The sequence below is a fragment of the Neomonachus schauinslandi genome, chromosome 8 (assembly GCF_002201575.2).
Source record: "Neomonachus schauinslandi chromosome 8, ASM220157v2, whole genome shotgun sequence".
Lineage (NCBI taxonomy): Eukaryota > Metazoa > Chordata > Mammalia > Carnivora > Phocidae > Neomonachus > Neomonachus schauinslandi.
In genome coordinates, this window is record NC_058410.1 from 116,040,275 (window position 1) to 116,059,491 (window position 19,217).

Below are 19,217 nucleotides of genomic sequence, written 5' to 3' on the forward strand. Positions count from 1 at the left end.
AAGACGGCGGGGCGGGGCCCGAGGTCCCCAGACCAGAAGCGGAGATACCGTTTCGGGATCCCTACCCGGCCAGTGCGGAAAGCACCTGCCGCTCACATGCCCTCACCCAACCAGAAAGGGGACTTCCTCCACCTCTCCTGCCGGCCTTTCAAGGAAAGTGAAAGTGAAAGGGAGAAGTGGAGGCTTCGGGGCTGAGCAGATCGCGGCGCCATGAAGCCCCTGTATCTGCCCCTCACCGTGGCTTTGGGTGAGCGAACCCCCAGACTCTTTGCCCAAGAACAAGGGGGAGGAGGAGGGATGTGAGCCCACCACGCGCCGGACGCTGGGGGGCGGGTCGCCTCCTCACTCGTGCCCCTCTCCCCCAGCCTTGGTGACCGCCGTCTCGGCGGGACCCGCGGTGATAGAGTGCTGGATGGTGGAGGATGCGGGCGGGGGCCGCCTGACCAAGAAACCCGCCGCACTGCTGCTGCGCCAGGGCCCGGGGACCCCACCTCCCCGACCGGACCTCGAACCCGAGCTCTACCTCAAAGTGCATGGTGAGTCATCCCGGACTCGCCCTCAACTCTGTCACTTCCACCGAAACCCCCTCCTCTTTAGGTCGCGCTGTGACCTCGGGCCTCAGTTTCCCCCTGTAAGATGAGTCTGGATTACCTCTAAATCTCTCACTACTGGGTAGTTTGTGCATTCGGGATTCCTGGACGCTGCCCTCCCCGCCCCTTTCCTGGTGGTGACTGCAGCAGCAACTCCCTTCTCCCGGCTCACAGACCCCGCGGGAGCACTCCAGGCTGCCTTCAGGCGGTACCCCTCTGACACCCCCGCGCCACACTGCGAGCTGAGCAGCTACGTCCCGCTCCCCGCTTCGGCGAATTGGGCCAGGGGCCTGACCCCCGAGCAGAGCTGCCCGCGGTCCCTGGACGGGACTTGGCTCATGGTCAGCATGTCCAGCCCGATCTTCAGCCTCTCCAGCCTCCTGAGACTACAGTCCGAGCCTCAGCCCGAGCCTCAGCCCGAGCCTGCTCTCATCACCTTGGCAACAGGTATCGGGGAGGGGGATGGGTGGAGAGGGGTGGGTAGATTCTAAAGGTCTAGATCAGCCTGTGACTCGCGCTGTGAACTCGTTTGCCCAATCGGGGCTTAGTTTCCTTATATGTAAAGCGAGGCAGTTCGCCTAGGATTGTTTAATTGATCTCAACGGCTTCTTCTAGCTCCTGCCCAGTTTCAAACAAATAAAACAATCACAAGCCTGGGTTTAGGGGCGGGGCTTCGTGCGGAGGGCTGAGCTTTGGAGAAAGTCTGACTTTCCTGACATCGGACCTTGAGAAACTTGTAAGGGGTTGGGGCTGGGAGGGGCTCAGAAGCAGGAACTTTTTTTCTCCTCTCTTCCCAGATCTGTGTCTTGCTAGATAGACACTGCCATCGTTAAGGTTTTCCCTGTTTCAGAAACCAGCGTCCAAGCCCCACATCCGGAGCTGTGGCACTTAGCAAGGCAAAGGCTCTTGCACTCCAGCGCGTTGACCTTTCTTGCCAGCCCCTTCCCTATGACTCGTGAGGATGCGCTGATTCTGTGCTCACCAAATGGTGGGCTGGACTGGGCGGAAGAGACAGCGCAGGTGGCCTGACGGCTCCCACTGAGAGCATCGCTTATTGCATGGTGCAACGCTGTTTGACGGGCAGGGATCTGGCACTTTGCTGAGCTGAGGCTTGAGGAGGGAGTGGACGGATAAAGCAAGAATGGGGTACCTAGGGGCTCACCATTCTTGCAGCAGAGGGTGGGTAGGATACCAGTAGAGTCATTGGCTTCCCTCAGTCTTGTGAATTTTAAGTTTATTTAAAGTTTATGTATGTATATATGTATGTAAGTATCTCTATACCCAATATTGGGCTCGAACTCAAGACCCTGAGATCAAGAGCCACAACGCTCTTCCAACTGAGCCAGCCAGGTGCCTCTTGTGCGATTTTTTGTTAAAAAACTGGCAGGCCAACTCCTCCCTTCTCCCTTCCCCAGGACCACCTTCCAGCAACCCCCTCCCTGAGAGTGAATCACCCACAGGACCAGGGAAAGGGACTCAGGACCCACCCATCACCTCTGCCTCTGCTGCCATTCTAAGTTCCCAGGCCCCATCCTAGGCAGGGGTGGAGGCAAACTGCTCCTTGTGGGGCTAGTGGCTCTCTCCAGTGGGGAGGAGTATTTCCCAGGGCTGCTGGCTCCACCGAGATGGGGGGTGAGAAGATGCTTTTCTCTCTGAGTCAGTTTTTCCAACTATAAAATGTGGATGCTATTTCCCATCTGCCTTTCCGTTGTTGTGACTCTCAGGGGAGGCACTTTGTTAATTTACTCACTGGTTCAATACTTATTAACACCAAGGAGAAATTAGGGCCCAGTTGGTTCTCAGTCCAGGCTGCAAATAAGAGTCCTCTTGGGAGTTTCTAAAATATACTGAATTGTCCCACTCCAGGCAAATTAAATCAGAATCTCTGAGGTGGCCCTGGGCACTTTTAAGGGTCAGGAAGGTGATCAGATGTAGATTCTGCTCTCAAGGTTTTCGGCAGATTTGTCATGGCTAATTGTGAAATAGAGCGGAAGACAATTTGGGGCATGAGAGAAGTGTGGATAGGAGCCATGGAGGGCCCAGGTGGGAATATTTTTTGCTTCTCATAGACCCCTGGGGGTAAAAACTAGTTATTGTCCTCAGTCTTCCTTTTCAAGCATTTCTGCTTGATTGGGGATTGAAGAAAATGAAAGTTGTTGTTTTAACGTAAGATTTAAAATGAATCCTAGGGGTACAGATCATTGGTAATTTTGCTAATATACATTTATACAGTATTTCTTAGCAAATACTTTAAAATGTTTGTTGACAAATACACTGTCCTAACATACTTTGTGTGTATGGTTTTTTAATTCTCATTGTTCTTTTAATACATTGTTATGGAAAATTTCAAAGACACATAAAAGTAGGGAGAATGGTCAAATGAACCCCGTAGACCCATCCCCCACTTGTGTAGTTAGTAGGTTTTACCACATTGTTTTGCCGACTCTCCTCCCACCTGTTTTCTTTTTCTGAAGTGTTTTAAAGTATATACCAGGCGTCATATGATTTTACTCATAAGTACTTCAGTAAGCATCTCTATCAAATAAGGACTTAAAAGAAACCATTGTCATAAAAAACAATAATTCTTTAATATCACTTAATTCCTAGCCCATATTAAAATTTTCCCAATTTCTCAGTGATGTTATTTTACAGTAGATTTGCTTGAATCAGGATCGAAAACAGGTCTCTCTATATATTACATTTGGTTCTTGCATCTGCTTGGGTTACCATAACAAAATATCATAGACTGGGTGTCTTAAATTTATTTTCTCACAGCTCTGGAAGCTAGAAGTCCCAGGTCAAGTCTAAGATCAAGATGCTAGCAGGGTTGGTGTCTGATGAGAGAGCTCCACCCTTGTAGTCGCACATGGCCACTTCTGGCTGTGTTCTCACATGGAGGAGAGAGAGGGAACTCTGGTGTTTCTTCCTCTTCTTAAAAGGACACCAGCATATCAGGTAGAGCCCTGTGTTAATTATCTCATTTGACCATGATCACCTCTTCACAGCCCCTATCTCCAAATACAGTTGACCCTTGAACAACTGTGTGTGTGTGGGCGGGTGTGGGGGGCAGGGAGGCGGTTATAGGCGCTGACCCACCCCCAGCAGTCGAAAATCTGCATACACTTGACTCCCCCAGAACTTAACAACTTATAGCCTACTGTTGACAAGAAACCTTACCCATAACATAAACAGTTGATTAACACATATTTTATATGTTGTATATATTACATACTGTATTTTTATAATAAAGTAAGCTAGAGAAAAGAAAGTGTTATTTAAAAAATTAATCGTAGGAGAAGAAAATATATTTGTAGGACTGTACTGTAAAAAACCCCTGCCTATAAGTGGACCCTCGCAGTTCAAACCTGTGCTGTTCAAGGGCCAACAGTATAGTCACATTGTGGGTTAAGGCTTTAACAAATGAACTTGGGCGGGGGGTACCACAGACATTGAGTCCATAACAGTTTTGTCTCTTAAGTCTCCATTATTCTATAATTGCCCCACACACCACCCACCCCCATGCTAGTGGCTTGTCACTTGTCCTGTATAACTTTCCACATTCTGTATTTGGCCAAGTATTTCTTCATTGTGTCATTTTCCTCCTTGTTCCTTTTTCTTCCATACTTCCTATGAATTTGATAGATCTAGAAACTTGACTAGATTTGGGTTTAAATTTTTTCAGTAATGCTTTATAATAGTTGTTACCATTCACTTTATTTTATTTTTTTAAGGTTTTCTTTAGTTGAGAGAGAGAGAGTGCACGTGCACAAGCAGGGGGAGTGGAAGAGGGTGAAACCGGCTTCCTGCTGAGCAGGGAGCCCGATGTGGGGCTCGATCCCAGGACCCTGGGATCATGACCCGAGCTGAAGGCAGATGCTTAACTGACTGAGCCACCCAGGCGCCCCTACCATTCACTTTATTAACAGAAAAGCAAAAACCTATGTAATGCAAGCTGTAAAAACAGTTACGAATTTCCTTAGTGTTCTGGCCCTGTTGTATTTACATTTGTATTTCTCAGAGTCCAGTTTGTGGGATGCAGGTCTAAAATTGCTCCATCAACTGATATTAAAGAGCAGTGTTAGGTTAAGGGTTACACTGTAAAACCTTCAGATTTTGTTTATTAATCCTGTGGATTGTTTTTAACAATTCAAAAGTATGTTTCTGGATTTTGATAAACGAAGTGAATTGCCTACCTTTTTACTTTATTGAACAAAAACTGTCCCATGTGGTTGAGAGAAGTTTAACCTTGTGGGGCTCAGAAACTAGGATTAAAAATTACATAATCACAAGAGAAGAAAGATTACTTTTATGTGAAGGACCGACATTTCTGGGAAGAAGGAGCAGTAGAACTGACCTTGAGGGACATGGAGTATTTAGATATTTGGGAGACAATGGGGAGGGACCTGAAGGAAACTTATGACCATAGCAAAGAAAGGCCCAATGATTAGAGTTTCTACTAGCCATGAGAAAGGGATTCTTTGGAGCCAGTTCTTAGGGTGCAAGAGAGGTCTGGAAGGGTGGATTGGGGGCTGGATTGTCAAGTACCCTGAGACCTGGGTTTTATAGGTAACAGTGAATCATCAGAAGTTTTGTGTGTGTGTGTGCATGCACACGCACGCCGTTTTCCCAAAAGCCTGCTATTTTACTTGATTCTTACAAAGTTAGGCAAGGATCAGATCACTGGACTAATGAGAAAAATATAGATGAACGATTTTCCTGAGATGCCCAGCAAGTTCGTGAGGATGATGATGGCGGTAATGGAAATAGCAACACCTAACATTTATTGAGCATTTTCTATAGCCAGGTACTGGCATTTTATTGGCATAATCTCATTTATTCCTCTTATAGCCAGGTCCTAGCATTTTATTGGCATACGTCATTTATTCCTCTCAACAACCATCGGAACAAGGTACTGATATCATCTCCATGTCACAGATGAAGAAATCTGAGACAGGGCACTTGGGGAACTTGTCCGAGAACCGCCAGCTTGTAAGAAGCTGGGCTGGGACTTGAGCCTGGCTCATTTAGCTCCAGCCTGTGCCTTTAGTCGCTGGCTTCGTAGGTAGCTGGGTTTTTTAAACAGGTACGTGACCCGATCAGACTTGTAGCCACACCTTGTGGCTCCAGCATGGGGGATGAATTGAAGAACAGGGAGACTGAGGATAGGAAGACCCGAGAGGAAGTTGTAATTGTCCTAATGTATGGTGGTGAGAACTTGAGCTGGAGACAGAGTGGGATCTCTTTGGAAGACTGGTGGGGACAGCACATGGTATGTTATATTTGCCAATTTGCTCATCTGTCTCCCTTACTAGACTGTAAGAAACTTGAGGGAAGGGACTCCCTGTCTCATTCACCGCTCTGTCCTCTACCTTGAACATCACAGGTGCTCAGTAAATATTAGTTGAGTGAGATAATTAGAGGAAGGAGTCTTAGTGACTCCCAAGTGTTTGCCTTTAGTGTTTGGGGGGCTGCTGGTGATCATTCATCAAGGCAGGGGGGATGGGCATTGGAGCTGGGCGAGGGAAGGATGCAGAGATGCTGTTGAGTTGGGGCATGTTAAGTTGGTCTGGCAGATGGTTAGATGTAATCACCGCAAACACTTTGGTGGACTTACTGTATTCTGGGCACTGTTCGAAGCACCTTTCAGATATAGGTGTCCTTGTTGTTTTTTTTTTTTTTTAAGATTTTATTTATTTATTTGACAGAGAGACACAGTGAGAGAGGGAACACAAACAGGGGGAGTGGGAGAGGGAGAAGCAGGCTTCCTGCGGAGCAGGGAGCCCGATGCGGGGCTCAATCCCAGGACCTGGGATCATGACCTGAGGCTTAACCATCTGAGCCACCCAGGCACCCCCACAGGTGTCCTTGTTATCCAGAATCTGGAACTGAATAAATCAGGGTAGCAAGAGGCACTAAATGATTTAACCCTTGTTACAACCCCATGAGATAGGTACTATTATCATCATTATTATCTCATTATTTAGGACATTAAGCTGAGCCACGGCGACATGAAACAACCGGCCCACCAGGCCATATAAATAGCGGCATAGTGGGGATTAACCAGGGTGGCCAGGCTCCAGGCACTTAACTAGCATACCCTTCCTCAGTAGAGCATAGAGGTCTATGTTCAGGTCTAGGCTAGAGCCAGAACCTTCCAGAGTCAGTAAGCGCTCTGTACAGCACCAGAGGATTGACAGCCCTGAGTCATCACAGTCTTCTCGAGGGAACCAAGAAAGGCCTGGCTCTTTAAGGGTGATACATGGAGACCAGACTGGTTCAGGCTGTGTCAGAAGTGCACTCAGAGCCCACTGTCCCCAGAACTTGAGTGGGCTTTGTGCTCAGACCAGCCTTCAACGGCTGTGCCCACTCACTGCCCCTATTCTAGACCCGTCTGCTCACTCTCTGGGTCCCACGCAGGCCCAGAACAAAGGGGATGTGCAGGGAGGACTAGAAGATGGTGAGTATCAGAAAAGGAGGTGTCCTCTGAGGGGTGGGTGAATTCGAGTTGGGTCCTCCCTTTAACTCTATTTCTCTGTTTTTTTCCCTCTTTCTTTCTGTCCCTCATGCCCCTTCCACTTCCTCCTCTCCTCATCTTCCCCAGCTGTGCTGACTGTCCTCACCCACACCCCCACCCCTCGGATCCAACTGGGACAAGATGTTCTGCTGGACTTGAACTTTGCCTACATGCCCCCCAGCTCTGAGGCCGCTACATCTCTGGCCCCTGGTCCCCCTCCCTTTGGGCTGGAGTGGAGACGCCAGCACCTGGGAAAGGGGCACCTACTCCTGGCTGCAACTCCAGGGCTCGGTGAGCAGATGCCAGCTGCCCAAGAGGGGGCAGTGGCGTTTGCCGCTTGGGATGATGATGAGCCATGGGGTCCGTGGACTGGCAATGGGACCCTCCAGCTGCCTGCAGTACAGCCCTTCCAGGAGGGCACCTATCTGGCCACCGTACACCTGCCGTACCTGCAAGGGCAGGTCACCCTGGAGCTTGCTGTACAGAGTGAGTTGGGGTACAGGGGCCGCCATGGGTAAACGGTGGGCACTGGGATTATGGCGACACCATGATGGCAGAGGGATGGGGGAGAAGACGGTGCTGGGTGAGTGGTGGGAAAGATTGGGGTCCCTGGGAGTCAGAGGGGCAATGGGTGGAGGTCCCTGGGAATCTGAGTGGCTGGGATGAAGGTTCCCGAATCTGAGGAATAGGGGATCCCTGAGAATAAGGGTTTTAGCATGGGGTTTCCTGTGAAGCACCAGTGGGGAGACGGCAGTTTCCCCATCCTGGAAGAAAAAGCCCAAACCCACCTCAGTTTGGGGAAAGCCATAGGGCAAACTGAGGGTCTCTGAGGGAGGACAGATGTGGACTGATTCCCCCCATGCTCCTTTCCTATTTTCTCCCCAGAGCCCCCCAAAGTATCCCTGATGCCAGCACCTCTTGTATGGGCTGCCCCCGGGGAGGCACCCCCTGAATTGCTCTGCCACGTGTCCCACTTCTATCCCTCCGAGGGCCTGGAGGTGAAGTGGGAGGTCCGGGGCGGCCCAGAGGGCAGCTTTCAGAAGGCTGAGGGGCAGAGGTGGCTCTCTGCCCTGCGCCACCACTCGGATGGCTCTGTCAGCCTCTCTGCACACCTGCAGCCCGTCCCAGTCACGGCCAAACACCATGGGGCACGCTATGCCTGTCGCGTCCACCACCCCACCCTGCCCGCCTTGGGGCGCAGCGCCGAGGTTACCCTGGAGGTGGCAGGTAGGAGTCAGAATGATGGAGCAGCCAGGGGTGGGCACCTAGGAGGATACTACTGAGTTCACTCTCCAACCCCCCCCTTCCACCTGCCAGGTCTCTCTGGACCCTCCCTAGAGGACGGCGTGGGCCTCTTCCTGTCTGCCTTTCTCCTCCTCGGGCTCATCAAAGCACTGGGCTGGGCAGGTGAGTGTGACCCTCCCTGCCACAGTGACAGTCCCTGCCTACTCCCAGAAGCCTGACACCTGTCCCTCTTCTGCCCTACCACTCCCTCAGACCATTCCTTCTCAATCTCTCTCCGCAGCTGCCTACAAGTCCACTTTGAAGGATTCAAAGGAGAAGGTAAGAGCTCTCCTTTTCTTTCCATTCTCATTTGAGCCCCTCCCTGTAACTCCTCACCCAAGGATTCCTCAGCCAAAGTCCACCCTGGATTTGGAATTCACACAGACCTGGGTTAACTCCTGCCACCTTGAATATTCTACTTAACACCTCAGTTTCCTTGAGTGTAAGGATGAAAAAAAGTACTTAGGCAAAAGCACTCCGCCCAGTGTCTGCCAGGCAGAAAACTGACAGAAACTGTTAGCCCCGTTCCTCTGCCTCCCTCTGTGCCCACGAGGGTTCATTTATCTCTGGACTGATCATGAGCATGTCACCTGGCTTTCTGAAACCCGGAATTCCTCACCTCCTTTTTATTTCTCTTCCAGAAAGCACAGTGAGGGCACTCATCACCATCCTGGGGAAGCCACCATCATCTCTGGCCTGAGCTACTGCAGTAGCGCCCCCAAATAGTACACCATCATCCGCTCATGCTCCCTCCAATCTCTCTCCACAGAGCAGCTGGAATGCTTTTTCAAAGGACACAAACCTATAGCATTTCCTTTCTTAGAGCTCTAAGGCAGTGGGTCTCAAAATTTTTAAATCTCAGGACCGCTTAAAAATTGTCAAGAACTCTAAAGAGCTTTTGGTTATGTGGGTGATAAACTATAGATATTTATGCTACTGAACTTAGTAAGTTATGCTACTCACTTAGTAAGTTCTAGTAGCATAAATTGCTTAGTAAGCAAGCCCACGTTCCATTAGCTGGGAGGACAATGATGTCAATAGACAGCTTCTGGAAAGCTCCAGTGTACGGTTTTTTTGGAGAGAGTGAAAAAGGCAAATAACATCTTAGTATTGTTATGAATGGCCTCAACTTTGCACACCCACCGAAATAGTCTCCAGGACCTCTGGGACAAGGGCCACACTTGGAGAACGAGTGCTCTAGAAGCCAAATCCATTTCTTGTCCTGGCCTATGCATCTCCCAAGCTGGAGCCACTGCTTGCCTCTTCAACCCCACCTGGTGCCCTCCAGCCCTTCCCTCAGTGTTCTCCACACTGATGGCTATTTCTTTTTTTCCAATGCTCCCACCTTCCCTGGTCTGTTCCCTTTGTCTGGTCCACCCTCGCCCTTCTTAGGCTCCAGACCAGGTCAGCCTCGTTATTCCCTCAGACCGCCGCGTGTCCCTCTTGTGCGGTTCACCACAGTTGTATTTAAGTGATTGTGCGAGTCGTTGGTAGATGCCTTTCTCCCCTCCCGGGCTGTCGGCTCCTCAATGGCAAGAACGTGCCTGTCTGTCCACTGCTGTGTCCCCGCTGGGGCACAGGGCCGGGCGCCCACTGGGGGGCGCTCAGCACAAGAAATCAGTCCTTTTTTCGTCCTAAGTATGCAAAAGCAGGTATTCGACCAAAGAACTACTGGACGAAGGGAAGCAGCAGCTGGCCTGGGGACCTCCGAGGGGGAGGACCGTCGGCTAGACCGACGCGGGAAGCGGATCTAATCGTGTGGGAATAAAGTTGTGTTCCAGTGCTCCCCACAGCGTGTCTCATTCTACCCCACGGGTCCCCTTCGCAAGCAAGCACACTCTTACAGCCACCTCTGGTCCCTTACCCCCGACCTCTCAAACGCTTTGGCGACACCCAACCCTCCGGAAAAGTCGGGGTCGAGCGCCACTAATGGCGGGCAGCATGCCCTCTAGCAGCGGGCTTTCGTGGGGATGGGGGGCGGCGGTAAGCAGAAGGGAGCGTACGTACCAGCGCCAGGCGCCGGAAACCCGGGAGGGCCGAATCTAGAACCGGAAGTGGCGGCTTCCTGCTACGCCCCCTTACGAGAGGGCCGGAACGCCGCGCTCCTCGGAAAACGCGGAGTGGATTCCGGTCCGCCACACGCGTGGGTGTGAGTGGGGAGCGTAACCCCGCGGGGTGGAGTAACCGATCCCACTCGGCCTAAAACGCTTCCCACGCGAGTTTTAGCCTCAGTGTTGTGGGGTGGAGGGGAATGTCAAATTCGGCTCCTGTCCTCCCTCGGGAGCTGGAGACTGGAATCTTTATTCCAATTCAGTGCGGGGCTACGTGGGCTCCAGGATCCCCGCGTAGGGGGCACCGAGGACAGCGGAGCTGGGGACCCTGGCTGCTGGGTCTCGGCCGCGGGGCGTCCAGCGCTTTTCTCGTCCGCGGCCCTGGCTCCTGTCCTCACTTCCTTCCCTTTTTGGCTCCTGCTGTCGGAGCGGGCGGACGTGGGGGGGAACGGAAAGGGCGGGAGGGCCCGGGAGCCTGGGGGGGGGGGGGGGGGGCACCGGGGGGGTGCGGAAAAGCCGAGGAGGGGACTTGGTCCAGTGACTCGGTTGGGGACTGGAGACCGACGGGAACAGCGGCCCGGGACCCGCGCTGCTCCCACCATTCCCGAGCAGGTCAGAGCCAGAGCACCCTGTGACCCTGCCCGTTCCCGTACTCGTGACCCCATCCCCAAAATGCACCAGGGACCCCCATATTCTACTCTTGTGTTTCTCCCCCACCCCAGGACTCCCATACGGTCACTTAGGCACCCACTCGCGTCCCTCCCCTCCCCGATCCCCCCGCGCCCACCTGACTCTCCACCTGCCCCCCTCCGTTTCTCCCCAGGCGCCCCCATGGCCCGACCCCGCTGATTCCTTCACTCGGCCATGCTCCCGCGGCCCCTGCGGTTGCTTTGGGACACGAGTCCCCCCGGGGGAGTCGTGCTGAGCAGCTTCCGGAGCCGAGACCCCGAAGAGGGTGGGGGCCCAGGTGGCCAGGGCGTGGGCGGGGGGCAGGAGGAAGAGGAGGAGGAGGAAGAAGACGAGGTGAGACTCGAGTGGTGGGAAGTCGGGGAGGTATACATTTCGGAGATTCTCCACCTTTCTCTCGTGTCTCTGTGTCCCTTCATCTCTTCCTCCCAGCCTCAGTTATTTCCGCGCCTCTTGCTGGGTGTCTGCCTGTCTCCCCGCTGCGGGGAGTCCCGGAGTTTCTGTGGTTCCCCGTGGCAGTGTGACTCAGGACCTGCCCGCAGAAACCTTTCCAGTTCCTGCCAGAGCGCCTGGCTCTCTGTTCTGCGAGTCTCTGGCTCTCCCTGCTTCGGCCAGATTGTGCCTGCCTCTCTGAGCATCGTGTCTTGGTCCCTGTCGCCCTCCTTGTTTTTGTTTGGCGGGGAGGGGTTTGTTTCCACAGTAACCGGCTCCTCTGACTCTGGGATTGGGGAGGGAACCCTTCGATTTCGTGACCCCTCCCCCTCTCCCGCTGGGCAACGAGTGGAGGCGGGAAGCCCAGGCTCTTGGACTTTGGAGGGATCCCAGGCCGAGTCGGGGGGAGGGCGCCTGCTTTCCTCCGGGACTAATGATGGTGGCTAGAAGCAGGATTTGGGGCCTTAGGAGGGGCCAGAAATTGGATTCGGGGCCCCGAGGCCCTGGACTCCTGGGTCCAGAGACTGGGTGAGGGCAGGGTGACTGGCAGGGCTGGTTTTTCGGGATCGGTTGGGGGAGGGGCTGGGGCCACGTGACTCTACCAGTCGGCTGGCGGGGCCCCCCCCCATCATCCCAACTTCCCCTTCTCCTTCCTGTACTGGGATTGGAGTCTCCACCTTGAGGGGGGGGGTCTCCCAACATTGGGGGACCAGGGAAAGGGGGCTAAGGGGAAGGACTAACTCTTGGGGCTTGGTCAGGTCCTGCGGGGGAGGGCGGAGCTTGCGGCTGTGCCTGTGACTGGGGTTCCAGCTTCTCAAGGTCTCTGCCTCTGGCTTTCTGCCTCTCTCGCTTCCCCCTCCCATCCTTTGCACCTTACTTCTCTGCTCTGTTGGGGTTCAGCTCTGGGGGAAAGGGCTACAGCGGTCTCCAGGCCCAGGGTTCCTGCGTTCCACCCGCCCCTCTACTGCCCACCCCCTCGACTCCACCGGGCCCTGAGGCGGCTTGGAGGGGGCTGTCTGGGCCCCAGTGGGGGAGCCCTGGGGTCACCAGCCCCCCCCCACCCCTCGCACTCGCTGGTACTGTCCCCTGCCACCACAGGTGAGAGGTACAGAGGGAGGAGTAGGGCCTGGGGGTGGGGGACTGAGAGCAGTGGGGGGTGGTGTGGGACTGCCTGACCTCCCCTTCCTTGCTCCGCCAGGCCCCTCTGTCTGTCTGGGATGAGGAGGAGGATGGTGCCACCTTTACTGTCACAAGCCGCCAGTATCGGTCTCCTGATCCCTTGGTGAGATCCTCACTTTGGCTTCTCATCTCTGATGCATCACCTCCCAGTGCCTCTTCATCTGGCCAACTTTTTGGCCAGAGTGCTAAGTCAGAGGTCTGGAGACCTGAAATCTGCTGTGTGACTTAGGTCAAGTCTTTGGCCCTCTCTGAATCTTAATATAACAAGCCTGGACCATCTCCTAGGTCTGGGATTTTCCCCAGAGATCTAGGGGCTGAGTTGAAAAAAGGGTTGGTGACTTTCCTTCTGTCTCCCCCAGGCCCCCACACCTCCCCCGCGTTCCTCCAGAAGGCTCCGAGCTGGCACTCTGGAGGCCCTCGTCAGACACCTGCTGGATGCCCGGACGTCAGGGGCTGACGTGACCTTCACATCAGCTTTCCTGGCCACCCACCGGGCCTTCACCTCCACGCCTGCCCTGCTAGGCCTTGTGGCTGACAGGTCAGGGTCATAAGGGACCAAGGGTTACGGAGGTGTCTGGACTTTTCTAGAGCCAAAAAAATCCCACCAAAATAGTCAGAGCCACTGGGGGTTTGGAAAAAAATGGGCAGATAGAATCTCTTCTCCTTCCCAGGCTAGAAGCCCTTGAATCTCATCCTACTGATGAACTAGAGAAGACAATAGGGTGAGTGACCCCTGGCTGTTAACCTCACAGTTCTCTCTGGCTGAGCTGCGGCTTGATACCTGACTCCTGGCTGATTCCCCTTCTCCCAGGGTAGCCATCTCTGTACTGTCAACCTGGTTGGCCTCTCACCCTGAGGATTTTGGCTCTGAGGTCAAGGGTCAGCTTGACCGGCTTGAGAGCTTCTTGCTTCGGACCGGGTATGCAGCAGGGGAGGGTGTTGGGGGGGGCAGCGCTGACCTCATCCGCAACCTCCGGTCCCGGGTGGACCCCCAGACCCCCGACCTTCCTAAGCCCCTGGCCCTCCCCGGCGATCCCCCTGCTGACCCCACGGATGTCCTGGTGTTCCTCGCTGACCACTTGGCCGAACAGCTGACCCTGCTAGATGCGGTGAGACCCTGACCTCTGACCCCGTGCCCCCTGCCCCCTTACTAATCTCTCCCTGACTCCAGGTCCTTTCCTTGCTTCCAACCCTTCCTGATCCAGCTCCCAGCCTCCTCTGTCCACTCAGTTTTGACCTTTCCCCTGTTCACCTTGATTGTTACCCTGCAAACCCCGTGCCCCTTTGGTTCCTTGGCCACCTGAGATCATCACACCCCTGATATTGGTAGGCTGACCTCACTTGACTATGAACCTTAACCTCTGCCCTCTGCCCTGCAGGAGCTGTTTCTCAGTCTGGTCCCCTCACAGTGCCTGGGGAGCCTGTGGGGTCACAGAGACCGGCCAGGACATTCCCACCTCTGCCCATCTGTCCGAGCTACTGTCACACAGTTCAACAAAGTGGCAGGGGCAGTGGTCAGCTCTGTCCTGGGGGCTACCTCAACTGGAGAGGGGCCCAGGGAGGTGACCATTCGGCCACTCCGTCCTCCCCAGAGGGCCCGGCTCCTGGAGAAGTGGATCCGTGTGGCAGAGGTAAGAGAGAGGCTTGGCCCCGTTGGGGACCCTGGTGTGGAGAGAGGTCCCAAAGCTCAGGCCTACCTCTGTGACCCCTGCAGGAGTGTCGTCTGCTCCGAAACTTCTCTTCAGTTTATGCTGTTGTGTCGGCCCTGCAGTCCAGCCCTATCCACAGGCTTCGAGCAGCCTGGGGGGAAGCAGCCAGGTGGGGAGGATGGGGCACTGGCTGGGAGCTGAGGGCTGGGAAGAGGCGTGAGGGCGAGCCTGGCCCGTCCTTAAGGCTGCTGCCCTCCACCCCCCAGGGACAGCCTCAGAGTCTTCTCCAGCCTCTGCCACATTTTCTCTGAGGAGGATAATTATTCCCAGAGCCGGGAGCTCCTCTTGCAGGTGAGGCCCTGTTCGCTGGTGTTCCCAGCCATCCCTGCTCCCCGCCCCACACCCGTATCTCCTTTTTCTGTCACCACCAGGAGGTGAAGCTGCAGCCCTCTCTGGAGCCAAATTCCAAGAAGGCCCCGAGGTCTGGCTCCCGGGGTGGGGTGAGTGACTAGCTGGGGGGTGGTTGTGAAGGAGTAAGGAGTGTGTGGGGGGAAGTGGTCTGAGGGATGGGAAGAGGGGGCATGGGGGGGGTTCCAAGGCAATGGGATAGGAAAGTGCAGAGGGATGGAGAGCCCTCAGATCAGGGGTGGGCGTCTGATCCTGACCTCTGACCTCAGGGTGTGGTCCCATACCTTGGCACCTTCTTGAAGGACCTCGTGATGCTGGATGCAGCCTCCAAGGATGAACTGGAGGTCAGTGGTGTGTGTGTGTTCGTGTGTGCACTGTGATGAGGGAACGAGTGGGCCTCAGGGTCAGACAGACCTTCCAGAAAGGTGCTACAGGGCGTCAGCACTGAACTCCAGGGCTCGAGCCAGATTGCCAGCATTCTGGTTCTGTTATTTGGGCAAGTTGCTTAACTTCTCTGTGCCTCAGTAACCTGTAAATGGGAAAGCAGCGACCGTGTCTGTGCCAGTCTGTTATTATGAGAGTTAAATGAATTACTGTTCAGCAGGTGCTTAGAGCATGCCTGAAATGTAAGCCTATGTAGCATTCATTAAAGAAACAGATACTGGCTGGGCGCCTGGGTGGCTCAGTCGTTAAGCGTCTGCCTTTGGCTCAGGTCATGATCCCAGGGTCCTGGGATCGAGTCCCACATCGGGCTCCCTGCTCGGCAAGAAGCCTGCTTCTCCCTCTCCCATTCCCCCTGCTTGTGTTACTGCTCTCGCTATCTCTCTCTCTGTCAAATAAATAAATAAAATCTTTAAAAAAAAAAAAAAAAGAAACATACTGGGATCTTGGGCAAATTCCTCATTCTCTCTGAGCCCTAATTTTCCCAGCTGTGAAATGGACACCACTTGTACCTGTGATATTCCATTTCAAGGGTGAGGTAGAGTGTTTAGGGCAGGACAGGGGTGAGGGGGAGCCAGGGGAGGGACAGAGGACTCAGAGGGCTAGTGGGTGAAGTGTGTGTGAGTTGGATGTGGATGGGTGTGTGCTCTCTGTGGCAGGGTTGGGCTTCACCCCATCCCCCTTATTCTTGCAGAACGGATACATCAATTTTGACAAGCGGAGGAAGGTGAGGGGAGTGCCTGGGCCAGATGCCAGGCATCCCTAGCCATGTCCCAGGATGGGGAGACAGAGGGGAAAGTCGGGGGTCCCTGAGTTTTGGCTCCTGCAGTCTGTGGGCTCCTTCCTAGGAGTTTGCTGTCCTTTCTGAGCTGCGGCGGCTCCAGAACGAATGTCGTGGCTATGACCTCCGACCTGATCCCGATATCCAACAGTGGCTACAGGGGCTCCGGCCACTGACAGAGGCTCAGAGGTGACTGGCTGGGTGAGGTTGGGACTCCAGGGCTGGGGCTGAGTGTGGGGATCAGTGTGTCACGTCCTGACCTCTGCCCATTGGCCCTTTTCACAGCCATCGAGTGTCCTGTGAGGTGGAGCCACCTGGTACCAGTGACCCTCCTGCCCCGCGGGTGCTTCGGCCAACGCTGGTCATCTCGCAGTGGACAGAGTGAGGGAGTCAGCGGTTGGGGGGTAGTGTTTTGGGGAAGCTACTTGGGAGAAGAGCCCTTCTTCCTCTGACCCTCCCAATCTCTTGCCCCTCTAGGGTTCTGGGCTCTGTTGGGGGACCCACCCCCCTGGTCTCCTGGGACCGGCCCAGTGTGGGGGGAGATGAGGTACCTGGAACCCCTGCCCCTCTGCTAACCCGGCTGGCCCAGGTGAGCTGTTCCTGACCTCTGACCTCAGCACTGACCAGGCCTTTGTGAACATTTCTGCCTTGACCTCTCTGCCTTCATGCCCGTCCCCCATGTTGTTTGTCCCTAGCACATGAAGTGGCCATCTGTCTCATCTCTGGACTCTGCCCTGGAAAGCACTCCATCCTTGCGCAGTCCGTCTGACCCCAGCCACCTCTCTCCCCCAGCCTCCTCTCCTAGGCCTTCTCGAGGTCACCGCCGCTCCGCTTCCTGTGGCTCCCCACTCAGTGGGAGTGCCGAGGGGGCCTCCAAGGGGGCTGGATATGGGGGTGGGGGGTCTGGGCCAGGGGCCTCTGATTGCCGAATCATCCGAGTCCAGATGGAGCTAGGGGAAGATGGCAGTGTCTACAAGAGCATCTTGGTGAGCAAGCTGCAGGCTGCAGGGTGGGGGTGAAGGTTGATGCCTTGTGGGACTACAGATGTTGTCTTAGGTTTGAATAGTCAACTGGGAGGATGATTATAGTTTTAATTTTGATCTTTGGTTATGGCCGCTACTTTATTTAAAAAAATTTTATTATTTCATTTTTGAGAGAATGAGCATGTGCACATGCGCATGCTTGTGAGCAGGGGTGGGAAGGGGCCGAGGGAGAGGGAGGGAGAGAATCTTAAGCAGGCTCCACACCCAGCACCACAGAGCCCCACGGGCTCGATCTCATGACCAAGATCATGACCTGAGCCGAAACCGAGAGTTGGACGCTCAACCGAGCAACCCAGATGCCCCTCACCTGTTTTATTTTATTTTATTTTTTTAATTTTTTTTTAAGATTTTATTTATTTATTTGAGACAGAGAGAATGAGAGACAGAGAGCATGAGAGGGAGGAGGGTCAGAGGGAGAAGCAGACTCCCTGCCGAGCAGGGAGCCCGATGCGGGACTCGATCCCGGGACTCCAGGACCATGACCTGAGCCGAAGGCAGTCGCTTAACCAACTGAGCCACCCAGGCGCCCTCACCTGTTTTATTTTAAAGGCTACTTGGCATTAGCTGCTGCACCTTAAATTTTGGTGGCCATATTAGATTGTTAGAACCCACAGCAGTTTCTTCGTAGGGAAGCAGCCCTATTTCACTGGACACCGTGGAGTCCTGGGAGCCACCATATAGGGTTTCCCTGTTCATTCTGAAGTGTTTGACACGGTAACCGTGTTTGGTTGGGATCAGTGGTTAGAGCTGAAAGGATGGAAAGCAGAGGTGATGGCCAATTTATTGCTCTTTTGGTCTCCTGTCCTACCAGGTGACAAGCCAGGACAAGGCTCCAAGTGTCATCGGTCGTGTCCTTAAGAAAAACAATCGTGATTCTGCGGTGGCTTCGGAGTATGAGCTCGTGCAGCTGCTCCCAGGGGAGCGAGGTCAGAGGCCATGAGGAGAGGCAGACTCGAGAGGAGAGTGCTGCCCACCCGTGGGAACGCTTCCACATCTGGGTGGTTGTGGGGGGAATGGCCGTGTCTGTTCCTGACACTCCCTCTCTGAACATACAGAGCTGACCATCCCACCCTCGGCCAACGTCTTCTATGCTATGGATGGAGCTTCACACGATTTCCTCCTACGGCAGCGGCGAAGGCCCTCTGCTGCCACACTGGGTCTCACCAGCAGCCCTTCTGCCTCAGGAACTCCCCCAAGTGAGGGAGGAGGGGGTTCCTTTCCCAGGATCAAAGCCACAGGGAGGAAGATTGCCCGGGCACTGTTCTGAGGAGGAAGCCCTTCCAGCTCAACAGGACTCCTGGCGGCCATACCAGATGTGGGTAGCCATCCTGAATGGTGGAGGTCATGTTGCACTGGCAAGAAATTCAGAAAGGTGGCCAAACACCCCAGGGCAGTGAAGTGCCACTGGCTTGCCAGACAGCTGAGAGATCCAGCCTTGTGGGAACTAGTAATCTTGGTAACCAAGTTGGATACCTGTGTATAGCTCCCTACTTTCCATGAATGCAACACACAGCTGGTGCTAGAAAAAGGAATCAATTCCTGATTCCTGGCCACATCCTAGCATGCCGAGGGCCAAGGAAAGGCCTACAAGGAGGGGGAGAGGAAAAGCCTAGAGGCTCTGAGCCCTGGGGAGAGGGGATGGCAAGAAATCGGTTCAAGTAGGGGTTCCTGTCACTGTGACAACACTAAGATAATAAACCAAAACACTACCTAAATTTTACTCCCCTGTCCTGTCCTTGCAGTGCGTATGGTCTAACTGCTGGGAGTGGGGGTAGGGAGATGGCTGAAGGTAGACGGCAAGGAACAAGAAGGGGCCCAGTGTTTTCTATCCCCGTTGCGAAAAGTGAAAAGTGAAAAGTTTCCTCACAATAGTGTATTCCTCCCCAGTAACCTCTCCACCCGGGTCCCTTTATTCGCTCCTAAGTTTTTCTCCTCAGTTGTCACAGACCCACATCGAGTACTAGTCACCTAATTAAAAGTGATCAGTCTGAAGAACAACCCCGGTTGGAAATTTGTAAGAAACAATTTTAGGACAAAGAAATGGAAGACAAACTTTGTGGATAATGTGTAAACTTGGAAGACTTAAAACATCACAAAGCATTCCATGTTGGGATTTTAAATCCGTCTAAGCTACATTCAAACAAATTCTAGAAAGAGA

General features: G+C 53.9%; 2 protein-coding genes across 3 annotated transcripts; both read left to right on the top strand.

Annotated features, from left to right (window-relative positions):
• Positions 1-33: 33 nt before the first annotated feature.
• Positions 34-10,178, top strand: LOC110575580 (TAP binding protein). Of its 2 annotated transcripts, none has more exons than XM_021684558.1 (8): positions 34-247; positions 366-536; positions 765-1,037; positions 7,192-7,590; positions 7,990-8,331; positions 8,422-8,511; positions 8,630-8,667; positions 9,030-10,178. In XM_021684558.1, exons 1-8 carry the CDS (start codon positions 211-213, stop codon positions 9,039-9,041), a joined length of 1,362 nt encoding a protein of 453 aa, XP_021540233.1. In that variant the 5' UTR covers positions 34-210; the 3' UTR covers positions 9,042-10,178. The 2 variants fall into 2 exon arrangements, with proteins under 2 accessions (XP_021540233.1, XP_021540234.1); XM_021684559.1 differs by having other exon boundaries at positions 8,223-8,331.
• A 710-nt stretch (positions 10,179-10,888) lies between these two features.
• On the top strand, positions 10,889-18,771 carry RGL2 (ral guanine nucleotide dissociation stimulator like 2). The gene is made up of 18 exons (XM_021684557.2): positions 10,889-11,051; positions 11,263-11,462; positions 12,757-12,840; positions 13,097-13,275; positions 13,409-13,459; positions 13,549-13,846; positions 14,117-14,368; positions 14,452-14,555; positions 14,653-14,737; positions 14,818-14,886; positions 15,064-15,138; positions 15,930-15,962; positions 16,084-16,205; positions 16,302-16,397; positions 16,494-16,605; positions 16,712-17,002; positions 17,871-17,985; positions 18,115-18,771. The coding sequence occupies exons 2-18, from the start codon at positions 11,304-11,306 to the stop codon at positions 18,324-18,326; spliced, it is 2,337 nt and encodes a 778-aa protein (XP_021540232.1). The 5' UTR covers positions 10,889-11,051; positions 11,263-11,303; the 3' UTR covers positions 18,327-18,771.
• The last annotated feature ends 446 nt before the right edge of the window (positions 18,772-19,217 follow it).